General features: G+C 43.1%; 1 protein-coding gene and 1 long non-coding RNA gene across 2 annotated transcripts; both read left to right on the forward strand.

The window, feature by feature from the left end:
* Positions 1-2,758: 2,758 nt before the first annotated feature.
* Positions 2,759-17,962, forward strand: LOC133907742 (uncharacterized). Its single transcript, XM_062349822.1, has 3 exons — positions 2,759-3,333; positions 3,401-3,510; positions 17,472-17,962. Exons 1-3 carry the CDS (start codon positions 3,060-3,062, stop codon positions 17,649-17,651), a joined length of 564 nt encoding a protein of 187 aa, XP_062205806.1. The 5' UTR covers positions 2,759-3,059; the 3' UTR covers positions 17,652-17,962.
* An 801-nt stretch (positions 17,963-18,763) lies between these two features.
* On the forward strand, positions 18,764-21,317 carry LOC133907660 (uncharacterized). The gene is made up of 2 exons (XR_009907997.1): positions 18,764-19,511; positions 21,055-21,317. It is a non-coding gene; the product is annotated as an uncharacterized LOC133907660 (long non-coding RNA).
* The last annotated feature ends 383 nt before the right edge of the window (positions 21,318-21,700 follow it).

Here is a 21,700-nt window from a genome sequence, read left to right on the forward strand (position 1 = left end):
AGAAAACATACGGCACCCTCATATATATATATATAGAGCCAAGGGGGCCCTCTAGAGAACAAGACCAAACAAGTCAAAACAAGCAACAAAAATCATTAGAAGCTACTATAAGCCAACGTAAGCCAAGAAGGAAGTCGTTGACTAGATTTAGATCCATCTATGTTAGACACACCCCCTTGTAATAGACTCAGATCAATACAAGACAAATTTGACATAGGATTATGCTCAGGAAGATCTGAACCTGTCTAAAAACTTTTGTATGTTCCCTTGTGATTCGTCTACTTCAAGCATCCTCTATATGTTTGTTAGATCGGTGGTTCACCAATCGTCGACACGAGGTATCTCCATCTATTCTATAAATTCGTAAGATCGATGGTTCACCAATCGACACAATCCTATAGGTTGCTGTAGAGGGTGACCATTTGGGTATGTTAAGCCATGCATATATGCAGGTTATTCGTCCCTTTAGTCCCATCTTTGTCGAGACATGCTCTGGAAGGTGTGGCGTGAATTTTATTCATATGTGACTCTTGTATTATATATTTAGGCCCTCTCGAAATCTGTTATGTGGATCCAAAGATCTTTTAGGCGAATTTAATACTTATAGTTGCTTTGAAAGTGTGGTTCGACAGGGTTTGCAACCCTACCAGCGTTGTATACTGTGATCAGCTATTAAAATCCTATGAATCGCTCTATAGAAGCTAGTAACAGCTGAAAAATGTTCAGAACCAAACCAACAGCGACTATGCTTTGCCCGATCCCTTCTCTAGGTATCGTAACAAAGGGAGCTCTATTTCATTTGTGACTGTGACTTCCTTGAATCATGGATACCCCTCAACTTTAAACAGAGGCCGCACTAAAAAAATTTAACAACAAATCTATCAACTTAGGACCTATAAGCCAACCAAAATATGGCTTTGAATTCAAACCGTGGACTATAGTTGAACCGTCGATTTTACAAATTTGTAGAAATAGTAGAGTATGTTTCGAGTAAATGAATCACAGAACACACAGAGAGTTTTTATACAGATTCTGGCCACCCTTAAGATAATAGCTCTACATCTTGTTTCTTTTGCATTATTCTCTAATACTGTTATATACAAAGGGATGTATGGCTATCATAGATGTATCTAAACCTAGTCAGATGACTCCCTTACGTGTAGTCGGGGAGAGATGCTAATACAGATCTAATTGCAAAAAACTTAGAGGGTCAGGGCTTCCGTAGTCTTTAGTGGTATGTATGGACTTCTATATGCTTGAGTCAACTTGTCCTCCGCAGGGTCCACTAACTCTGTATATATAGAGGGGTCTTCGTACGGCCTCTGAAGAAGGAATAAAGTCCTTCATTCTTGTTTTTAAAGATAAACCTACCTATTTACGAGAATCTTAGTATTTGCAAGTAGTTTTCACGTATATAGAGATTTTCTTTGTGAGGATAGAGATATTCCCCAACAAAGACGGAAAACCCTAAGATATCCAGATATGATAATTCTATACTACTCATCATCACAAACAAATCGTAACTTTGAACATCTAATTCTCACTTTGTAACCTCAAAATCTCAACTCAACTAAAAGACAGTGGGGGATTTGGACACAAAGTTATCAACCTTGAACTCCAACACTCAACTCTGAACTGCAGCAAAACGGGACTTACCATGCAATTGTGACCTTTTTTACACAAAATTTATACATTGAAACATCGATTTGCCTTCCATTTGATGCCTTTTAAAGGCAAGGATTTTGGTGGAATAAATTGGACGGCCCCTTCGGCTACATACATTTCTTCCATTAGCAATGGGTACCCAAATGTATGAGCGAAATTGATCTCTAAAATATTCTTACGCTGCTGTCCTTGGATCAAAAGGCAGCGAAAACCAGTTGAAATTGAAGGTGTTTCCATTCCTTGCACGCGAAAAACACAGATTTGTTCTCTCGCATAACGCTGTCCAAAGTGATTTGTTGGGAAAAAGTACTAAGGATCATAACTAGGCAGTTGAGACTATAGCTTTGTTTGGCACAACTTCAGATTCAAAGAATTTTTTAGCTGATCAAACATAACTCTAAGAAATCTTATATCTAGAGCTTTAGATGGATTAAAGGTATTTAGTTGAGCCATCTAATTTTTATTTTTAAACTAAAAATAAAAATTTAAACCATTTTATTTTATCATACACATATCAGCTGTTTTCCGGTTGGAAAGTGCTGCCGGTACCACGCCACTGAAGTGATTTACACGAACGCACGCTGGCCGACAGTTGCATCATGTCCGAATGCTGACAAATTCATAGATATATAGATAACGCATATCCATCCATGGGACCTTATCGCCATGTTTGGGTTGCGAGCCACATTTTGAGGCTCGGCAGGTGGACGGTAAGCGCATCCAGCATCCCTCTATGCAAGCGAAGGGCCAGACCAATTCCCAACTACCGCGAAGGCGTCTCAAGTGAGAGCAATCACACAACTACCGCAAGGAGAACACGCCGTTAATTGATACAGAAATGTGCTCGAGAGCATGTGCGATGTAGTGAAAGGTCTGGGTCCTTTGGGACGTGCATTGTCGTCATGGCAAAAACAAATTGTGTAGTGATGCATGCATGATTCAGATCGCCGGTCGGTGAGGATCGAGCCCTGGAAGGATAGGATTGTGTTTTTCAGTGAAACTCTGAAATCTCAATATGCCTTGCCTCACCCGAGAGTGAATCCGGACCGTCTCTTCCGTTTGATTGCTTTTATTTATTTGTAGCAGAGCATGTCTCACCGGCAAGCTACATATGCTGCCGTAGATGATCGAGCAACTGCCCAGCCCACGATGAGATGCGCGTGGCCGGCCTCGTAACACGTGCCCCAGAATTTAAAGCTATCGCCGTCGTCCTACCCCTACCTCTCGAGTCTCGCTTAGCTGCTTCTTCACCGGCCCGCGCTCTCATGTCTCGCGTATAAAAAAATCACTGTTCCATTCGTCCCGCCACGAGCACTCGCCGACCTCCCTCCTCCGGCCATCCATCTTCTCGAGCGAGCGAGCGATAGATAGCTACACCGGCCGGCGGGCCGACCATGGGTAACTGCCAGGCGGCCGAGGCGGCGGCCGTGGTGATTCAGCACCCACCCGGCGCAGGGGCGGGCGCCGGCCGCGTCGAGCGCGCGCACGGCGCGATCTCCGTGGCCGCCGTCATGGCCGCCAATCCCGGCCACTACGTCGCTGCGGCCATCCCCGCCTCGTCCGCCGCGCTGCCACAGCTGGCGGCGAAGGCGAAGCCGCCGCTGAAGCTGCTCCGGCCCGACGACAGGCTTGCTCTCGGCGGCGTGTACCGCCTCGTCAGCTTCGAAGGTACATGCAAATATATATCACCATCAATGATTCGAGGAATTAATATGGATCAACGGCGGTCGCGCAGAGGTGCTGAGGGAGTTCGTGTCCAAGCGGCACCCCACGCTGAGCCGCGTGGTCGTCGCCACCGACGACGATGGTGCTCGCCGGCGGGATCGGGACTGCTCACTTGCCAAGGTACGTGTATGGCTCTCTCCATTACTACAGATGAATGGATGGATTGCACCTGCCGAACCAAACTCGCGCTACTTCCTCTGGGACCGTATTCATTATACGCGCGAGTTGGCGACATGAGCATGTCTTGTTTACCTTTTCATGATGACGACATATCAGACTGCAGGACTGCACGTAGTATTACACGTCACTAGGAGCATTTTAGGGGTCCTTTATAGAGGAAAGGGGACTAGCCCGACTTATATTGAATGCCAAGTCCTTCCAGGAGTTTAGACAAGAACAAAGGCACCCATTTTAGGTAGGACTGTTCATTCGGATTCTTCGTTTTTTTTAGGGAAGTACGGCATATCGGTAAATAGGGGTGCTTCTTTAATGTATGGTGTTGTTTTGGTTAATACCAATTTAGTTTGGTACGGTTTTAGAAAATACCATATTTATTAAATTTGAAACGAATTGTAAACACGACACATCATAAGATAGCGATACCAAGACACTAGTTACCAATATCCACTTAAAAGGCTGGTGTCCTTGGCATGGGAACAACAGTTGCTAGTCCGAGCGAACAAAAGGCCAGCTGCAGGCCAAGGGCCCAAACGCAGAAGGCAGCAAGGGTTAGGCCCATCTTGGAAAAAAATTCAAAATCAGACAACATATGTAGTCGTATTTATTAAAATAAATAGTATATCATCATATTTATAATTTTAGCATCCGTATTCGATCCTTTATTTACGAAAAATTAACTTTTAGTACACCTTACGTCGAAAAAACGCTAGTCCGGCCATATTCGGCACCTCATATACCGAATATCAGGTGTATTCGGCATATGAGGTGCCGAATATGGGCTACAGTGCCATATTCGGCACACGAGGTGCCGAATATGGCATGTACCGACTGTGGGCACTTTGATGCTATCATTTTATGCCGGGAAGTGCTGCGTCACGTAACACTTCGTGTTTGTTATTTTATGTCGGGATCGGCTACGTCATGTAACATCCGTCGACAGAGACCGAAACGGGCGTGTTGTCATTTCATGTTTGAAGCTCTGTCATGTGGTCACTTCGTGTATAAAGATAGAGTCAGGATAGAGATGTTGTCATTTTATGCTTAAAGCTCTGATCATTTTTTGTCTAAAGGCTGAGTCAAAATATAGGTATGAACATATGTCATAGTTTGTACCTAAGCACATTAATGTTATCAATTGCTAACTATCGACAAAATTAGAAATTATTTGCTAATTTAAATGTACATTTCAAAATTCCTAATTCACCATGTAGTCTCAAAGACTATGAGCAACCTTAACACTTAACTATGTTTAAAGATGCATAATTTAAAATGTAGTAGTGACAATATTCCCATTGTATCATTAATCTCAAGATGCATAGTGCATAGATGTTGATTATCTAGACCTCTCAAGATAGCGGTGGAAAGTGGCGACGTAAATTAGTGAAAGATTGCCAGTTGTATCAGTTCATGCTATCAGGGTAAGATGGTTGTCGTCGCCGAGTAGGTGATTGGAAGTTGTAAGGATGGGTAGAAGCAAATCCACCATAATCTTCAGGGTCCTCAGTGTCCTCCGGAGATGGAGACCTCAGAGGGAGGGGTCATTGTGGCATGAAATCATTGTCCTCGTCATCATCTTGAGCTATCACGATAGGAGCACGGCCTATTTCCTTGTTGGTTGTACGTCATATCGATGTGGTGCATGAACGTACTCTTGCAGTGTTCTTTGAACATTCTCCTATATTGCTGTTGGAATGTCAAGGTATTGGTAGTATGAAACCATCATCCTCATAGGCCTCGTCATTTTCTGGTTGAATAGTAGAGGGCACCCTTGTACCCCTTAGGTTCGCTGATCTTCATCGTCTTCTACGCGAGCAAGGCATCACACCCCCGCAAAAGAGCATATAAATCACCAAGAAGTTTGAGATTTCTTTCCTGATCAACTCAGCGTCTTCCGAGAACGCCTAACGCAAAAGAGAAGCATTCGAATCAATAGAAAAAAAGATAAGCAGGATGACCAAATAGAAAATGACGAACTTGGATGTGGGATGCATATTGGTTGGGCAACATCGTCATCCTTCTTTGCCTTAGAGAAACCTAGCACAGAAAGATGGTCAGCTAGTTCGCACACAATGAGATACATTTGACATCGCTCATGCAAGAGGGCCCAAAGGTCATCGGTGGTTACATGGTGGAATGGAGCGGTTAATGTGGAACAAAAGGGTCTTGCATGCAATTTAGACACGGCTTGGATTAGGTTGTTCTCCTTGAAGGGATCATCCTTCCCTCCAAGCACAACCTGCAATGAGGCATTTAATGCTATATCGATCGTTATAGTTATCCATGAAAAGCATGTACTAGAAAGTCCCATCATAGATTTATTGCTCCTTGACTACAATGTTTTGGCTCTACACCAAAGCACGAATCCTTCATTATTTAAAAAACATTATATAATTATTAAATATAATAATTAATATGTAACAATGCGTCATAAATAAGTAATAAATAAAGTTATGTGTCATAATTATTTGACAAACATTAAATAAATTAAAAATAATTACATTAACAATACAATGAATAAGACATAATAGAGATGACTACGAAAATAAAGTGAATAATACATGTGTCATGAATAAGTACAAGTGCATTGCCTACTCAATGACGATGATGCCGCACGCAATCCCTAGGAGCGTAAGTGTCTAGCGGGTGTGTGGCCCTCATCCCAGCAGCATGTGTTGCCCCCTGCCACGTGTGCCCTTATTCGTCATCGTCATCGTCCTGTCCTGTTGGACTCTCACTGAATGTGTATCCAAACCCGCTAACTCAGCCCTACATGTAACATGATGAAGGATCCTCATGCAGAAGTGTGGACGCCTGTAGTACGTGCTCCGATGGAATCCGGTGTGCCAAAGTCTCACCATGCTGGTACCACTGTTAACTCCTAGGTGTATCAGGATATTGGGGGTACTGGCTGCTTAGAAGCTCAGCAAAACTACCGGACTGCATTGCAGCAGCCCAATCAAAATCATGTGGGCTGCTCCAGTTAGGCGTCTGCTGTGTGGAGTCAATGATGTCCTTGTGATGAGTCGATGCTACAGACAGAGATGTCATCGTAGTCTGAGGAGGTTATGTCCACTGCGGGGGCTGCGAACCCAGTGTACACTGCTCAGGCTCAGGAGCCTCCGTGCACTCCTCGGCTTCAGCACCAGAACGTGACACATGATGCTCCGTAGCTGAAGGTGCCTCTCATGAATGTGCCCGAAAGGGTTCCTCACATGCATTGGACGAGCGCCTGCTGTGGGAGGCACGGGACATGTCCATAGCTGGTAGGTCGTACCCCCTTGAACACAAGGCAGAACCATCTAGACTACGTAACGCAGACAGCAAGCGAGACTCTCTCGTCCTCATGTAGTCCCGAAGAGGGTTCCAATCTCTTCGTGTTGATGACCCGCTTGCTTCCCCACAAGCTTGCTCCGCTTGCATATGCATTTTGTATGCCGCTTCGGTCTGTATAAGATGAGGGTCACCTTTTTTGCTCTAAGGTAAGGTCCTTCAAGAACAGCATTGCAGTCGCAACAAGATGTCAGTAATACGTAGGTTTAACTAATGAAAATCGTTAGAAGTATCATATCACTTACCACAACATGAAGAAGGCGGGCACAATCCTCGTGGAAGGGTCTAGGGGGTAGGCTCTACAAGTCCGCTGAGTAAGGTGGCACGCGTGTGGGAATGGTACCACGAAAGGTACTCCCAGTACATGCCATTGTCGTATTGTCCAGTATGAATGATGACATCCACCACGGCTGACTTCGTCCACCTGTTTATGTGCTCGGCATTAATAGATGACCAGTCCTGCATGTTTGTTGTCCCTTGTGCACTCTTCCTGTACATGACATAAACAATTATAATTTCTTAACATGTATCACTTAAGGTAATAATGGTACGTACAATAACACACTTACTCGTGCGCCCATCTAGCATCTCATGGGGGAGGTACTGGAACCAACTATAGGTACCTGAAATGCCTCTATACACGCTCAGGAGAATAAACTTCCATGTTGTTCATATACAACAAAAATCATATGGTCATCCATAAGTGTGAGTCACACAAACAAGAGGATGCGATGAGGCCACTAGTCGCAATTTCGGCCACTCGTGCCATACGCTATAGATCCCACTCCACGATAACGGCGCTGAGGATGTCTAGATCACTGATTACCCGAGAGTAGTTACCATGGTCTTGCTACTGACTCCATCTCAGTCTGGTATGAATCCACCGATACCCCATCATAGGCCTCATATCGTCTACAACGCTATCGAAGATGGGGACATGATAATAGCTCTTGCTCACCTAAGGTCCAAAAATCAGGAGGTATTCCCAGCTCCATAGCTGTAACAGGTGTAGGCAGCCTGAAACAAATCCCTTCTCCTTTGACCGCTGGGTTGCGACACACAATCCTTTATACGTAGCAGCTAGCACAGCCGATCCCCAACTGTAAGATGTTGGCTCATAAGGATGTAACGCGAGCTGACGTGCTAACCATATAATAGAGGGATGACATAATCGTCTGTCGTGTTACAGTACATGATACCTCCCAGCAAGACGTACAAGTACACCTCATAATGCTGTATAACTGTAGCATCGTCCATATTCTGTGGGCATGGACCAAACTATAGCATACCCTGAATCCAGGACATGGAGAAGCCAACATCCTTTATGTCGTATTACACACCAAACCTATAAAATGCAGAGGGTCAGTGAAGCATGAATAGCACTAGAACATATGAAGTGCATTACATAAAAAATAATTACCTGCCCTGAACGTAAGTCTTTCACTGCTCCTTTATTGGTCACAAAACTACTAACGGGGCACCCCTGATCAGCAGCCCGGTCAACATGGCCACGTCCCTCAATGTTACAGTCATCTCGCCAAAAGGAAAGTGGAACGCGTGTGTCTCAGGATGCCACCGATCCACGAGAGCTATGAGCAGTGACTCCTATATCGGCGGGAGAGGTGTCCTGCCACCACCCACCATGGCAGCTCCAGCCATCATGAGAGTGAACAGTAGTAGTCCTACTCGTGCGAGTGGCTCGTGGAATCGAGGGTCTAACTCCTTAATCGTGTGCACACTTCTGGCACGCAACGAAACCAACTGCAAAGGTATCAAATACATGTACTGAGTAAGTAACTAGTTATCATGGCAATTCAAAAGCACATATAATCGTTGTACCTACTGCCTTGTGAAAATCATCAATGGTTCTCGTCATACCGCAGCTGAAGAAGCTTGGGAAGATAACTGTGAGCCATGCCAATGATTTCAAGCTCCATGGTTTAATAAAAAAACAACATTAGACAACAACTATTATGTGAATAACAATAATACCAATACCATATAATATATTACATGAACACGTATGTAATGCCAATACCATTATAATATATTATAAAATAGGTAGTACAATTAATAGGTGAATGACAATTTAGAATACAAACCATGTCTACGATCAACTTCATAAAACAAACTAAATTGTAACAACTCTAATACAATACAGTTTAATCGTGGCTTGATAGTTTACTGCCGGGTCGGGCAAGTTCTCCTGTCATGGCCAGGTTATTTGTAAATTTTGCACCTGCGTAGGCCGTCAACAACATCTGTTGCATTCATATCACCTTGCAGTCTCGTGGCTCTAGGCCTTCTAGGATCCGTGCGTCGTGCTCGGGGATAAGGTACCCACTTAGGCCCCTCGATCGCTTTGTAGTTGCTTCCGATGTTGAAGGAACACATCTTTGGAAGCTATGTGCTCCTCACTGCATCGATCGTGAAGTATGGTGATACATACTGTGGCTGACTAGCAACGTGGTTATCCAACTTCACTGCCTCATCTATTTCTGCGTATGAAATCCTTCGTTACTGATCATATCCCTGCAAGCGGCGAAGGAATAGGAGCATGGGATATGGTGCAGTTATGGATTATTGCATGTGCACTTCACCTCGTGATGACCAATTTGACATTGTTGCATGGTGTCCCCCGCACTATACCCTGAAGCATAGCTGTGGCGGCACATGACCTCAAATTCATTGTTGGCTAGGTCGTAGATCCTAGTCCGATGAAACTGTATCTTGTTCCACCTTAGGTGCAAACCGTGTGCTGCACTCCATAGCAGCTATACCATGATCTTGAAAGTAGTCTGCCGTTCTATAGAATGTGAGCTCAATGATGGCACACAATGGGAGACCACGTACACCCTTTAGGACATTGTTGACCGCCTCTGCTATGTTCATTGTCATGATGGTGTACCTAACATGGGAGACAATAATTTTACAAGGGATATTTGCATAACAAGGGGTAAAATACGATCATTAAAATGTTATGCGCTAACTTGGCACCGAGAGTGTCATGGATTAGGACCCAACGCTCCGCCGGCTTTCCCGCTACCCACTGGCTAAATGTAGCACGTGAACAACTAACAATAGTTTGGCCCCCCACCATTTGTGTCCGCAGATAGTCCTCCTGTGCTTCCTGCTCTGCCATCATCTTGCGAGTAGTCTCATTTAACTCTCTCCATATCTCGTTAAACTTCGCCTGCTGGTTCTGAAGACACAACCCTTTGAACCTCTTTACAAGAGCCTTATTGTGGTACCTTGTATACAGGTTTACGCCCAAGTGTCATATGCACCACATTCTCTCCACATCAGGCCATGCAATGGAGTAGTTTGTGCTATCATGCAGCACGTCCAATGCATGCAGAAGGCACTTGTTGCAGTCTGAGATGATGTAAACACGTTCCCTATTGATCACGACACGTGTTCTCACTAAGGTGAGGAACCACAGCCAGTTATCATTGTTCTCACTCTCAATCATTGCAAACGCGGGAGAAATGATCTGATTGTTTGCATCCGCCGCTATTGCTGTCATAAGGTTACCATGATACTTGCCGCTAAGAAATGTGGCATCCATGCATAAAATCAGCTTGCAAAGTCTGAAACCTTTGATGCACTATCCAAAGGATCAGAAAAATCTAATGAGGTATTGGTCAGTGGTGTTGTATGACCCATCCTCCAGCTTGATCGGCTCATCAGTCATGTACCACTGAGTCCCTGGATTCATCATGGCAATCTTTTATAGCAGCCTCAGAGCATAGTTGTAAGACTCTTTGAAGCTTCCAAACAACATCTTCAACACCTTCTGCTTTTCTCGCCACGCGGAGTGGTAATTGATCAGCATACCCATCTTAGTCTACACCTCCTGCATAATAGATTTTAGCGATAAACATTTGTTCATGCCAACAAGGGTGATGAGGAGTTAGGTTATGAACCTTGCATCAATGGTGTGGCTCACATTCCTAATAGTCTCTTCGTTGCGTGTATGTGGGGTGTGCCTACTAAGCACAAAAAGTTCTCATATTTTGGCTTATGTGCTCGTACGAAGTAAGGATAATTCGGGTGCTTGATACACTTGACCTCATACTCTATAGGGTTAGACTGGCCACACGTGTGGTCCCTTCTTGTAGTTACATCATAGTTGCTAATAAAGTGGATGATCTCCTCCTTGTTACGAAACCGTTGTCCGACCTAGATGTCGCTATTCTAGTATCCCCAGTTGGACAGAGTGTTATACTCAACGACGGTACAATTCAGTAGCCTAGCACCACGAAAGTACTGGATCGCCAACGTCGGATCATCATTGTCAGTAGCTTCTTCATCCCCGCTACCACCGGATTCATCATCCATGCATCATGCATCTACCTCAAAAGGGTTCACTCCAGCTCCCTCTGTATCGGAACTGCCCTCCCCGACATACCCTCCCTCCTCTTCATGCATCACATGCTGGCCTGAACCTTCCACGCTAGTCACTGTATCACCTTGCACCAGTCGTGACACTATGTTTATATACACCCCCATTTCAAAGTTTTCCTCCAATGCCATGAGTACAAAGCCCATACATTGTTCCTTCTCATCTCGATCAACGTATGGACAACGATCGAGCTGTTTAGAACAAGTCGTGGCCGTACACCCTCAACGACAACATTATAGGACTGTTGGTTCATACATATAAGGCTCATAACATGTGATTTTAGACCATCTAGATCAATAGGTACCTCAACCATACTCTCTATATACTGACAGTTCTAAATTTATACGAGCCTCCCATGCAAAACAGCGGGACATTCTCCATAATAAATATGGATAGTCATAGCGTATCTACTAAACAAACGTACATGTAATAAATATGGACGTTCTATTCTATTAATGTTTAGTAGATATTGGTGTAATTTATCCGTACAAATAGTTGATCTTAGAATTTTGTACCGAGGGATTGGCTCAGATTACTATTGCAGTTGCTCTTAAATGTGTTTTTTTTTACGGTGAAACTATGGGGAATGACCCCACAACAAGCTCTTAACTATGTTATAAGAAATATGTGACCTTCATGGATTGAAATTCTGATTCTCTCTAAGGTTTCATCATTTGGGGATTGGGGCCAATGTTGGGAGCACTGCGAAGACTAGTACGTAAGTGGCAACGGTTTAAGGTAGCAGTTTGCATGCCGCTAACCTTATTCGAGTTGAATAATTATTTGGACGTGAACTATCAAATATTAGGACGTGAACTAATTACTCCGATTAATTATATAACTCTAATAACTCTGATTAAATTATGTAAATACTCTAATTATACTGTTTAATGACACGCATACAATTATACTAATGAAATAATCTAATTACACTGATTAAACTAAGTCAATAATATATTTACACTGACTAATTAAATTCATATAATCAAACTGTTTAAATAATCTAAATACTCTAATTTATCAACTTAATATAACTTAACAAATGTAATTTAACAAATTAATCAATCTACTTACTCCAATTACTATTACTAATCTAAGTATTAATTACATACATAATATAAGTAATCTAATTTATCAACTTAATATAATTTATCAAATCTAATTAATCGGCTTAAACAATCTACTTACTCTAATTATTATTACTAATATATATTAATTACCTACATAATCTAAGTACTTATTATAATTGATCTCATGTTGCTGCTTCTCCTCTCCTTGCGTTGCGCTGCTACTCCTCCTCGCCTTGCGCTGTGCTGCTGCTCCTCACCTCGCGCTCTGCTGCTGCTCCTCTGCTGCTCCTCCTCACTTCTCATTTTGTAGCGGGCTGCAGGCGACGCACTGAAAGCACCGACAGCAACAAAACGATGCACCAACGCGCAAAAGAAAGCAACATGCATGTATGCTGTCCATTCGCGCCGAAAGCAAAGTACCAAAGCTACGACGACACGACAAAAGTAGAACGTGACCGTATGCACTGAAGTGACATGCCATATTCAACACATGAGGTGCCAAATAAGGTGCCGAATATACCTGATATTGGGGATATGAGGTGTTGAATATGAGCTACAGTGTTATATTTAGCACCTCGTGTGCCGAATATGACCGAGCCTGTATTTTTTTGTATACGGTGTACCAAAAGTCAGGTTTTGGTAAATGAGGTGCCGAATACGGATGCTAAAATTCTAAATACGATGATATGTTGTCTATTTCGGCAAATACGAGCGTGTATGTTGTCTAATTTTGGATTTTTTCCGCCCATCTTTGTGTCCCAACCTCTGTTCACTCGCACCGAGACTAGGCTGGTGCAGGACTCCCGCTCTATCGGTTAGATCTGTAAATATGGTTTACATCAGTTTTACTGAAAAGACCGAACTACAAAAATCCCATTTTTTTTAGAACCGAACCATACACTGAAAACCGGTCAAATCGAGTTGACCAGTTCGATTCGGCTTTTTCGGATCGGTTTTTTGGTTCGATGTCGAAAATGCACTATCCTAATTTTAGGGTGCTTTTCCAACCGATTTCTCCATTCCCATGCGCCACTACCCGCCACTCTCCGCCATACCTCCTTCGTTGACTTTGGCGAGCTTCTCCACCGCCATCTCTCCCTCGCCCGCCCTACTTCCTCCTCTCTCGTGGCTCTCGCCTTCGGAACTGCCGTTGTCTTCCTTCACCCCATCCTTGATAGCCGAGCGATTAGTCAACCATGCCCTGACCCTAGACCCGAGCTGTCCTCTACCACACCCGGTGCAAGAGTCCCCACCGCCTCTCCCACCAACCTTTGCTAGCACCCTGCAGGCCTACTTCCACAAGCATCTCTAGCTATAAGCCCACCAGCCTTTAGTGACCCCAACCACAAAACCTAAAGGCATTGCTTGAGATAGGAAAGAAGGAGGACCGGCTAGAAACACGAACGGAGGAGCACACCACATGGACAATAAAAAATCGACTGTTCATACCCTCATGAAACACTAGAGTAAGATTTAGGAAGTATGTAATTGCATTTTAAAGTATTATGAAAGGATATCATGTTTTAGTTAGTAGAAGTAGTCTTATATATGATCCTACTATGGTATTGCAATGGCCAAGTTGCACACTCGTTACTTGCACTACTACAGAATATGCTATCAGTGGTGGTTCAAATTCGCCATCAGTGGCAGGTATTAAACCATCACTAATTACTTAGCACTGATAAGCAGTGACTATCAGTGCTGATTCTGGAACCGACACAGAAACTCACCATCACTGCTGGTTCGAGCCATAAACCGGCAATGATAGGTGGATCGGGAGCCAAAAAAAGGAAACGAGCCTGCTCGAGCTGGCTCACCTACCAGTACTGCCTATGCGCACAATCAAATCAACTCACCTCATCTATATACTCATCTCAAACATAAGCACACAATCAAATTGACTCATCTCATCCATATACGAACACAAGAATACTACACTGCAGTGGCTGCTTGCACAGTCGCACTAACTCAACACAACAAAACCGAATGGGAAGAATACCAAGGCCAGTTAACCCAATCAATTTTGGAAACTTCACAAGCACTCCATTCACTCGACGAAATGCCACCTAGCCAACTTGGGAGACATTACCACTACCACCAATCGAACCACGCAATCATCTACACACCGGCATCCAGACTGCATGAAGTGGAGAGAGCGACGCGAAGTTCGCTCACCTGCCCGACAACGATGACCAAGGGGAAGTACTCCCTCCTGTACCTACACCTTGCGCCGCTCTTTGCGATGGGGATGGCACATTGGTGGAGTTAAGGACCTTGGAGGCCGCCGAGGCTATGGCCACGAGGCGGGCCTCTCTCCTCCGGGTAGCGTGGGGCAGAAGGGAGATGGTAGTGGAGGCCCACATCCCGCCGCTCAGAGGCCGCACCCATGCCACGCGCCGCTTGAAGGTCAGCCCCGCACCCGCACTGCTTAGAGGCCCTGCCATGGTAGACCTCACCTGCGTTGCTCGGAGGCCACGGCACCCCGCGCCGCTCAGAGGCCGTGCCCACCCCGCGCGCTGCTTAGTGTCCGCTTGTGGAGGAAAGGAAAGAGATAAGGGAGAGAGAGAGAGGCACTTAAGAGCACCTAGAAGAGATACGTATGTATCTGTGAGTTGAGCCGGACGTTTGGACCGAGAACCAAAGTTGCATTGAAAATAAAATTCGGGTTCGGTACTGTAACAACCATCAGTGGCAGTTCGTGCCTAAAACTGGCACTTATAGTCGGTATCAGTACCGGTTCTTAGCAATTCCACAATGATTCGAGCGTGGGAGATTAAGAACATCAATGACATATTTGCACTACCGGTTCTTGCACAAGTGCAGTGAGGAGTTGTCATTTATGGCAGTTCTATAGTAGTGTTAAACTATTGCAGATTGTGCAATGGAACCCTCAATGTCTTCTCCTGCGATCAGTTCATTTAAATCAGATTTGTTGATTTGAGTTCCTCTACTGCTTGATTTTATCAATTGATATAGTTTTACACAATAGGCATAGAGAAACTAGAGATATGTTTCATTACTGAATAGCGAAAACTACATATAAATTATCCGAAGTTACTATAGTGAAGATACGTTATAGTCATCTAAGAACGGGCCAGTGGTAGTATGTTGGTGAAATGGCCCTTCCCCATTGGATCCGCCACTATCAGTGAGTTAAGATCAATCTACAAAGGGTCTCAACAAGTGTCACACATTTGGAGTGTCCTTCCAAGCGATCAATTTTCTCATTAAAAAAAGGCTTTTACATATTGCATATATGCGAAAACTAGAATTCCTATCTCGATACGTAGGGTTGGGATAGTTTAATTAAGACCAATTTTACGATGGTGTCAGAATAATTTGGGCTATCCATTTTTTTATCGGATGGTCCAGATCAGTTAGAATATTTTTATTGTCCAGATGTAGTATAGATAGTATATAGAAGTAGTATAAAGAGTATAAAGATATTTTTGAGAAAATATGGGAGCAGTATAGGAAGTATATGAGAGTTGTTCGCCATGCCGACCATTGAGAACTGGCCATTCCCGCCGAAATCCGGTGGGATGATCCCGAAGAAGAGGTTGTCGAAGGCGATGAGCCCGAGGAGCTTCGGCAGCCGGGCGAGTCCGGCCAGCAGATCACCCTCCAGCATGTTGGTGCTTATGGACAGCTTCTGCAGCGCCGTCAAGTTCCTGAACTCGTCGGGCAGCTGGGCGGTGAGCTTATTGTCATACAGCCGCCGCGTCTTGAGGCTTGTGAGGTTGCCGATCGCGCGGGGGATGGCACCGGAGAGCTCGTTCTCGGCGAGGTCCAAGAGCTTGAGGTTTGCCAGCATTCTGATAACCGGCGGGATCACGTCGAAGAGGTTGTTGGTCGCCAAGGAGAGGAACTCTAGCCTCGACGCCATGCCAACTTCCATGGGGATCTCGCCGGTGAAACGGTTGCTGTCTTCCTGAAACACCTCAAGATTGGTCCAGGCGGTGAAGTAATCCGGCAAGATCTCCCTGGAGAGCATGTTCTTGGAGACGTTGAACTCCCATACTTTCGTCAGCCTCGCCAGCGCCACTGGCAATTTCCCGGTGAGCTTGTTTCCGGCGAGGCCGATAAGATGCAGTAACCAAAGCCAGAAATAAAGAATAAAGCAATGTTTGCGTTTTTCTTTCTAAAATGAGAAAATAGGGGGGCGGGGGGATCTCCTATCCTACCTACAGGTGGTATGAAGCACCGTACGTAAAAATTCTCTTAATTAAAGGTCTCGTGTCTTGCTGAATAAACAGAGGGAAGACCTTCATAGAAGGGGAGAGATAGCGAAAGCCAAACGTCGTTTAGGTTTAAAAGCAGTAGATGGGCGATTCTCCATCACCAGCAAAAGATGGAGATGGGTCACTTAAATATGTTTTTTAGAATTGATCACTTAAACATTAAACATAGGAGTTTGCAGAGCACAAGCAAGATAGGGAGCGAGCCTTGCTTGAAGGTGAGCTATATTGCCTTCAGCTAGCTTAATCACACAGTGCTATCTATGCAAAATCATGCTTCTTTGCAAACACAACTCGTTAACATGGCTAGTCGATGATTTAGTCGTGAGACTTGACAAACATATGCTAAATCATGACTCCAGCACAAAGGATAGGCCCGAATAAGGAAGTAGAGGAGCGTAGCGAAAAGGCGAGAATATCGATATGAAATAATACAATAGGCTAATCCCATTAGAGAAATTAATAAAATAATAATGTAAAGAAGCAATTTTCTTTTTCAGTCGCTAGTGCTGTTGGTAAGGCACCGAGGGTGAGCCTATCGGTTAGGGATTCGAACCCTGACACCCACACACCTTTAATAAAGACATATTTTTATTTAATAAAAAATGCAATACAGATAAATATAGCCAGATGTCACAATCAAATGGTGCGTAAAACCCACAATTAGTCTGTCAAGAAAAGTGAAAAGTACTAAAAAAATATATACTGTAACATCTATCGTGCTGGTCTATCAGTCAAAATTGCCGACATGAAAAAAAGAACTAAAACAACTCAAGATTCATCATGAAACCATCCCTTAATCCAGAGCTGCGTTCGTATGATCTGTCCATTTCTAATTTAACTCGCAATCATTTTCAGGCCCCGCTGCCCCGCCCTGCCCAGGAGGAGCCCGCATCCGATTCCGATGCGACCACAGGTCCAGAGCCAGACTTCGGCGCGGCAGCCATGATGCTCGGCGGGCAGCTCGGCCTCGCACGGCCGCACGGGCAGTGGCGCCCTGCGCTGCCGAGCATTGCAGAAGGGCGTGTCCTGTGCTGAGGGCTTGGCTGATTAATCTTGGTGATGTGATGTTACCAGTGACCGCGTTCTAATTTGAAGGGCTCTTTGTGCTCGTGGTGACCTTTGTGCTTGGATGTCATGTGAGGACGACTTCTATAGTAGTATATTTTCCATCTCAAGGCATGTCTACATGAACGGATCGCTCTGGGAATATTTGGGATTTAGTTGAAGCTTAAACTAAATTCTAAGGATTTGGATCCTGTGTATTGAGGCAAAGACATTAAACCATTAATTCGTTATTGAAATCAGACCCAGACGTTGTAAGTGGCATAATTGGATTTCAACAAGTAAACGGGACAATGCTTGGTTAATCAAGTAAAACGGGTGATTTATGGCGAAAACGCCCGATTATCCAAGGTACATCCCCTCTGACTAGACTATACGCAATGATTTACCTGTTTCCAACGAACAATTCAACCTAAATTACTATTTTTCCTTGGTAACACTCCTAATCCAAATGTAGCTAGGTCATAATTGTCTGAGCTAACCCTAAACCCTAAACCCTAAATTCAGCCTAGTTTATAACAAACCAAACCTCCCCATGAAAAAAAGTAAATAATGAAAAATTATTGGTTTCATATAAGTTTAACAGAAATTGCTTCTAAAGTCACTAGTGAGTGATATTTTGTCACAGCCCAATTTTTTAAGTTATGTCACTAAGCATGCATGAGCATCATGGGCATCATGCTTGAATTTTTTTAGCATCATTTGAATGCATTTGAATTTGAATTAAAATTGAAGAATTATGTGAGTAATAATGCATTGTGAAGCAACTCTAAAATTTATCATACAACTTAGGTCTGGGAACAATTTTAGAAATTACTAGAACCATAAATTATTATGGTGAATCTTTCTAGATTTTTGGGAATTGTTTGAAGGCATTAAAATTCAGGGAAAGTTTAAAGAAATCAACTTTGATAAATTTTTATTTAAAATATATACAACATATTTTTGAGTGAAACCAGTTAAAATGAGTCCTTATGAATGGTTCTATCAGCACAAGATTTGGCAAAAGCTTTGAGACCTTGTAGAAGCCCTAGATCAACAGAATAAGAGAGGGGAGATAAATGGGCTGATTTCTTTATTCCCACGGGTCCCATTTGTCATCGGCTTCCTCTGCCTCCTTCCTCTCGATTGAGTAACTGGGACGGTGCTCTCCACATCGCTGCCGCCGATTGCCGGGCATGGGCGGCCGCACCAGCAGCTAGCTCCTCGGCCATAGCCCTTCCCCTGCCCCTCTCCTGCTCTCCTTCTCTCCCTGATTTCTTCACTCAGCCACAAGGAGCAGCAGGCTCCTTTTCCCCCTCAGGTTTTCCTCTCTGAACAACACAGCAGCAGCAGCCAATCCGCCCAAATCCATCACCCAGGTGAGCCCTATCTCGATTACTTTGCCAAGGTGTTCTTCATCTCTTGTGATCCTTTGTGACCTTTTCTTGGCGTGAATACGCAGCCTCACTAGACGGATTTGAAGCTTTTCCCGCCGCTGGTCTCCATTGCCACTGCCGAGGATCTCTCCATCGACCACCTCGTCCAACCCTCCTCCACTCAGAAGAGCAGCGAGAAGAGCTTCAGAACGTGAAGGTGAATCTCCCCGGCCCCTTCAGCTGCCTCACTCTCTCTGCGCCACGCGCAGCCGAGCGCCGCCGCCGCCATGGATGCCGCTGGCCGCGTTCCAGCCACTGCATGCTACCGCAGTTGCTTCAAACCGACTCTCTGCGCCATGCTGCAGCTCCCTAGACCCTCCTACCGCCGATCCCCGCAGCCGTTCACCGCCGGTAAAGCTCGCCAATGCCGCCACCACGCCATGGCTGGCAAGCTTTAGGGATCAAAAACGGAACGGTAAAATTCCTAACAGACAGATATCGTTTTCTGGATTTTCCCGATTGTTTTCAACTTCTCTAGAACTTATATAAATTTGGATCAATTCCGAACCGACGAATATGAAAATAAAATAAAAACAATCTAGCTTCATTCTGATCGTATTTTTAAAATACCATATTCCAGAAATTTTCAAATAAATTCCGAATAATTTCTGTTTTTTCAGACTCAGATCGTTCTAATTTTTATAGGCCTCGACTCTATACAGGTAAAAGGCGTTAAAATAGTAAGATGTCTAACTACACCCTAGTCATTTTATAATTTTTTACATAATAGATGGGTTTTTTATAATTTTTATGTTGTAGTACATTTTGCGATACTTATGGAGTAGTTTTGCATTATGGCATCAATATATTGAATGGATTATAAATTATTTAATGTGAATATATTGTATTTTATATGATCAAGTTAAGATTTATTCGAGTACTCAAGTTAAGACTAGTGTCGTATGATCGAATTAAGATTTAAATATATTTCGACAATTTATTAGACACTTGTCCTTTGAGTTATGTTCTACTGGGCAGTGTTTTTATTTAAACTATCGGTTCTTAACCATAATCGACATGTTTACATTTTGATGGCTTTATTTTCGAAATTTTCAATGTCATAATTATTTCCAATTTCAATTTCGACAACAAATATGAAAGTGAAAGAGATTTAGAACATTTTCCGATCATCCCTAACCGTTTTCATCCCTACCAAGCTTGAGTCATCATGGTCAACTGACTTGAGTCAATGTGGGTCCGAGATCCACCTACATGACTGTGGGCCTGTGGCTGGATATATCTTAGTATAAATAGGATTTAGTATATTTAGGGTTTTCAGGAAACACAGAAAAATGAGAAAAGAGTTATTGTTTAACTATTAAACAGGCTGATTGTTGTAAAATGCATAGAACATTGAATGTTGCTACAAAAATTCTGAGACCAACTTTGTTAGTTTTGTAATGTTGTTCTCTATAGGTTAAAAATATGTTCACTTTTGAAAGTACTGATGGAATTTGTTTATTTAGTTAAATGTGTTGTAAATGGTTAAATTCATAAATAAATCATGATTTTCCAAAAATTGTGAAATCATTTTTTTAGTTTCCTTATGACATAATACTTTCTCATATGAAAATCGTGTTTAACATGCCTTTTCATACAATACTTAGGGATGGTCTTGAAACTTGCAAAATTTCTACAGAAATCAATAAAAATCCAATTAAAATAAAATCACTTCTAAAAATCTTTTTTATCTACACCATATACATTAAAAATAATCACAAGCATGAAAAAGTTTTTCTTAATCCAAGCTTTTTTTCTCATTTAAGCTATAAGCAACCTTCTGGACATACATGCACTAAAAAGTTTATACCATGATGTACGGACTCCAAATTTAGTAATTATTTTTTACTGTGTTCATTACTCACTTTAGTTCATCTCCAACGATTTTCATGCATTTTGGAGCATTTTTAATAATATTTCATTCATACTCATTGTAATACATGTGTTTCATTATTTAGAAAACAAAGAGTCGAAGAGCAACATGGGTGTGATCAAGGGTGAACTTGAGCTTGTGATTGAGGAGGAAGAATCAGTGACTCAAGGCAAGCATCATCATATTACACACTATTTTTGAATGAATTGTTGATGAATCAAATGACTATTATTTGTATGAGTAGCATGCATATAGTTATGTCTATGTATACCGTTATGGTCATAGCTCCTAATTGTTGCATTTACCATTTATTGATATTTGTATACCTTGTTCCTTGACACCTACCAATTGGGGCATTTTCATATCATTGGTTGTGATTAAATTGCTTAGCCATGTTTATTTCCTAATAGAAGTGGAATGATGGAAGGGCACCATCATTTGCGAGCTTTAGGGTTGGTTGGGATTTAGGATATATCCGGTTATAGTAAATGGTATTAATGATGTTAAAATGTGAATGTGAGACTTGGGCTGGTGATAGGTGTGCTAGCTCCACTTGAGTCGATTAAGCATCGATCGTTGATGTCGTTATCTTAAGCACTTTCCGTACTTCCTCATATTCAAACATGGTACGAATGAGACAATTATATCATGTTATACCGGTGTTTGACTCATGACTCTATGGTGTGTGTGTGTGTGAAAAAGTGTTGTGTGGTGAAATTGTGGAGGCGATG

This window comes from Phragmites australis, chromosome 24 (genome assembly GCF_958298935.1).
Source record: "Phragmites australis chromosome 24, lpPhrAust1.1, whole genome shotgun sequence".
Lineage (NCBI taxonomy): Eukaryota > Viridiplantae > Streptophyta > Magnoliopsida > Poales > Poaceae > Phragmites > Phragmites australis.

Bases quoted from the DNA above. Each gene is read 5' to 3' on its own strand.
- LOC133907742 (XM_062349822.1), top strand. From the start codon at position 3,060: ATGGGTAACTGCCAGGCGGCCGAGGCGGCGGCCGTGGTGATTCAGCAC. The intron at 3,334-3,400 runs GTACATGCAAAT...GCGGTCGCGCAG, and splicing joins CCGCCTCGTCAGCTTCGAAG to AGGTGCTGAGGGAGTTCGTG. The intron at 3,511-17,471 runs GTACGTGTATGG...AATCATTTTCAG, and splicing joins GGGACTGCTCACTTGCCAAG to GCCCCGCTGCCCCGCCCTGC.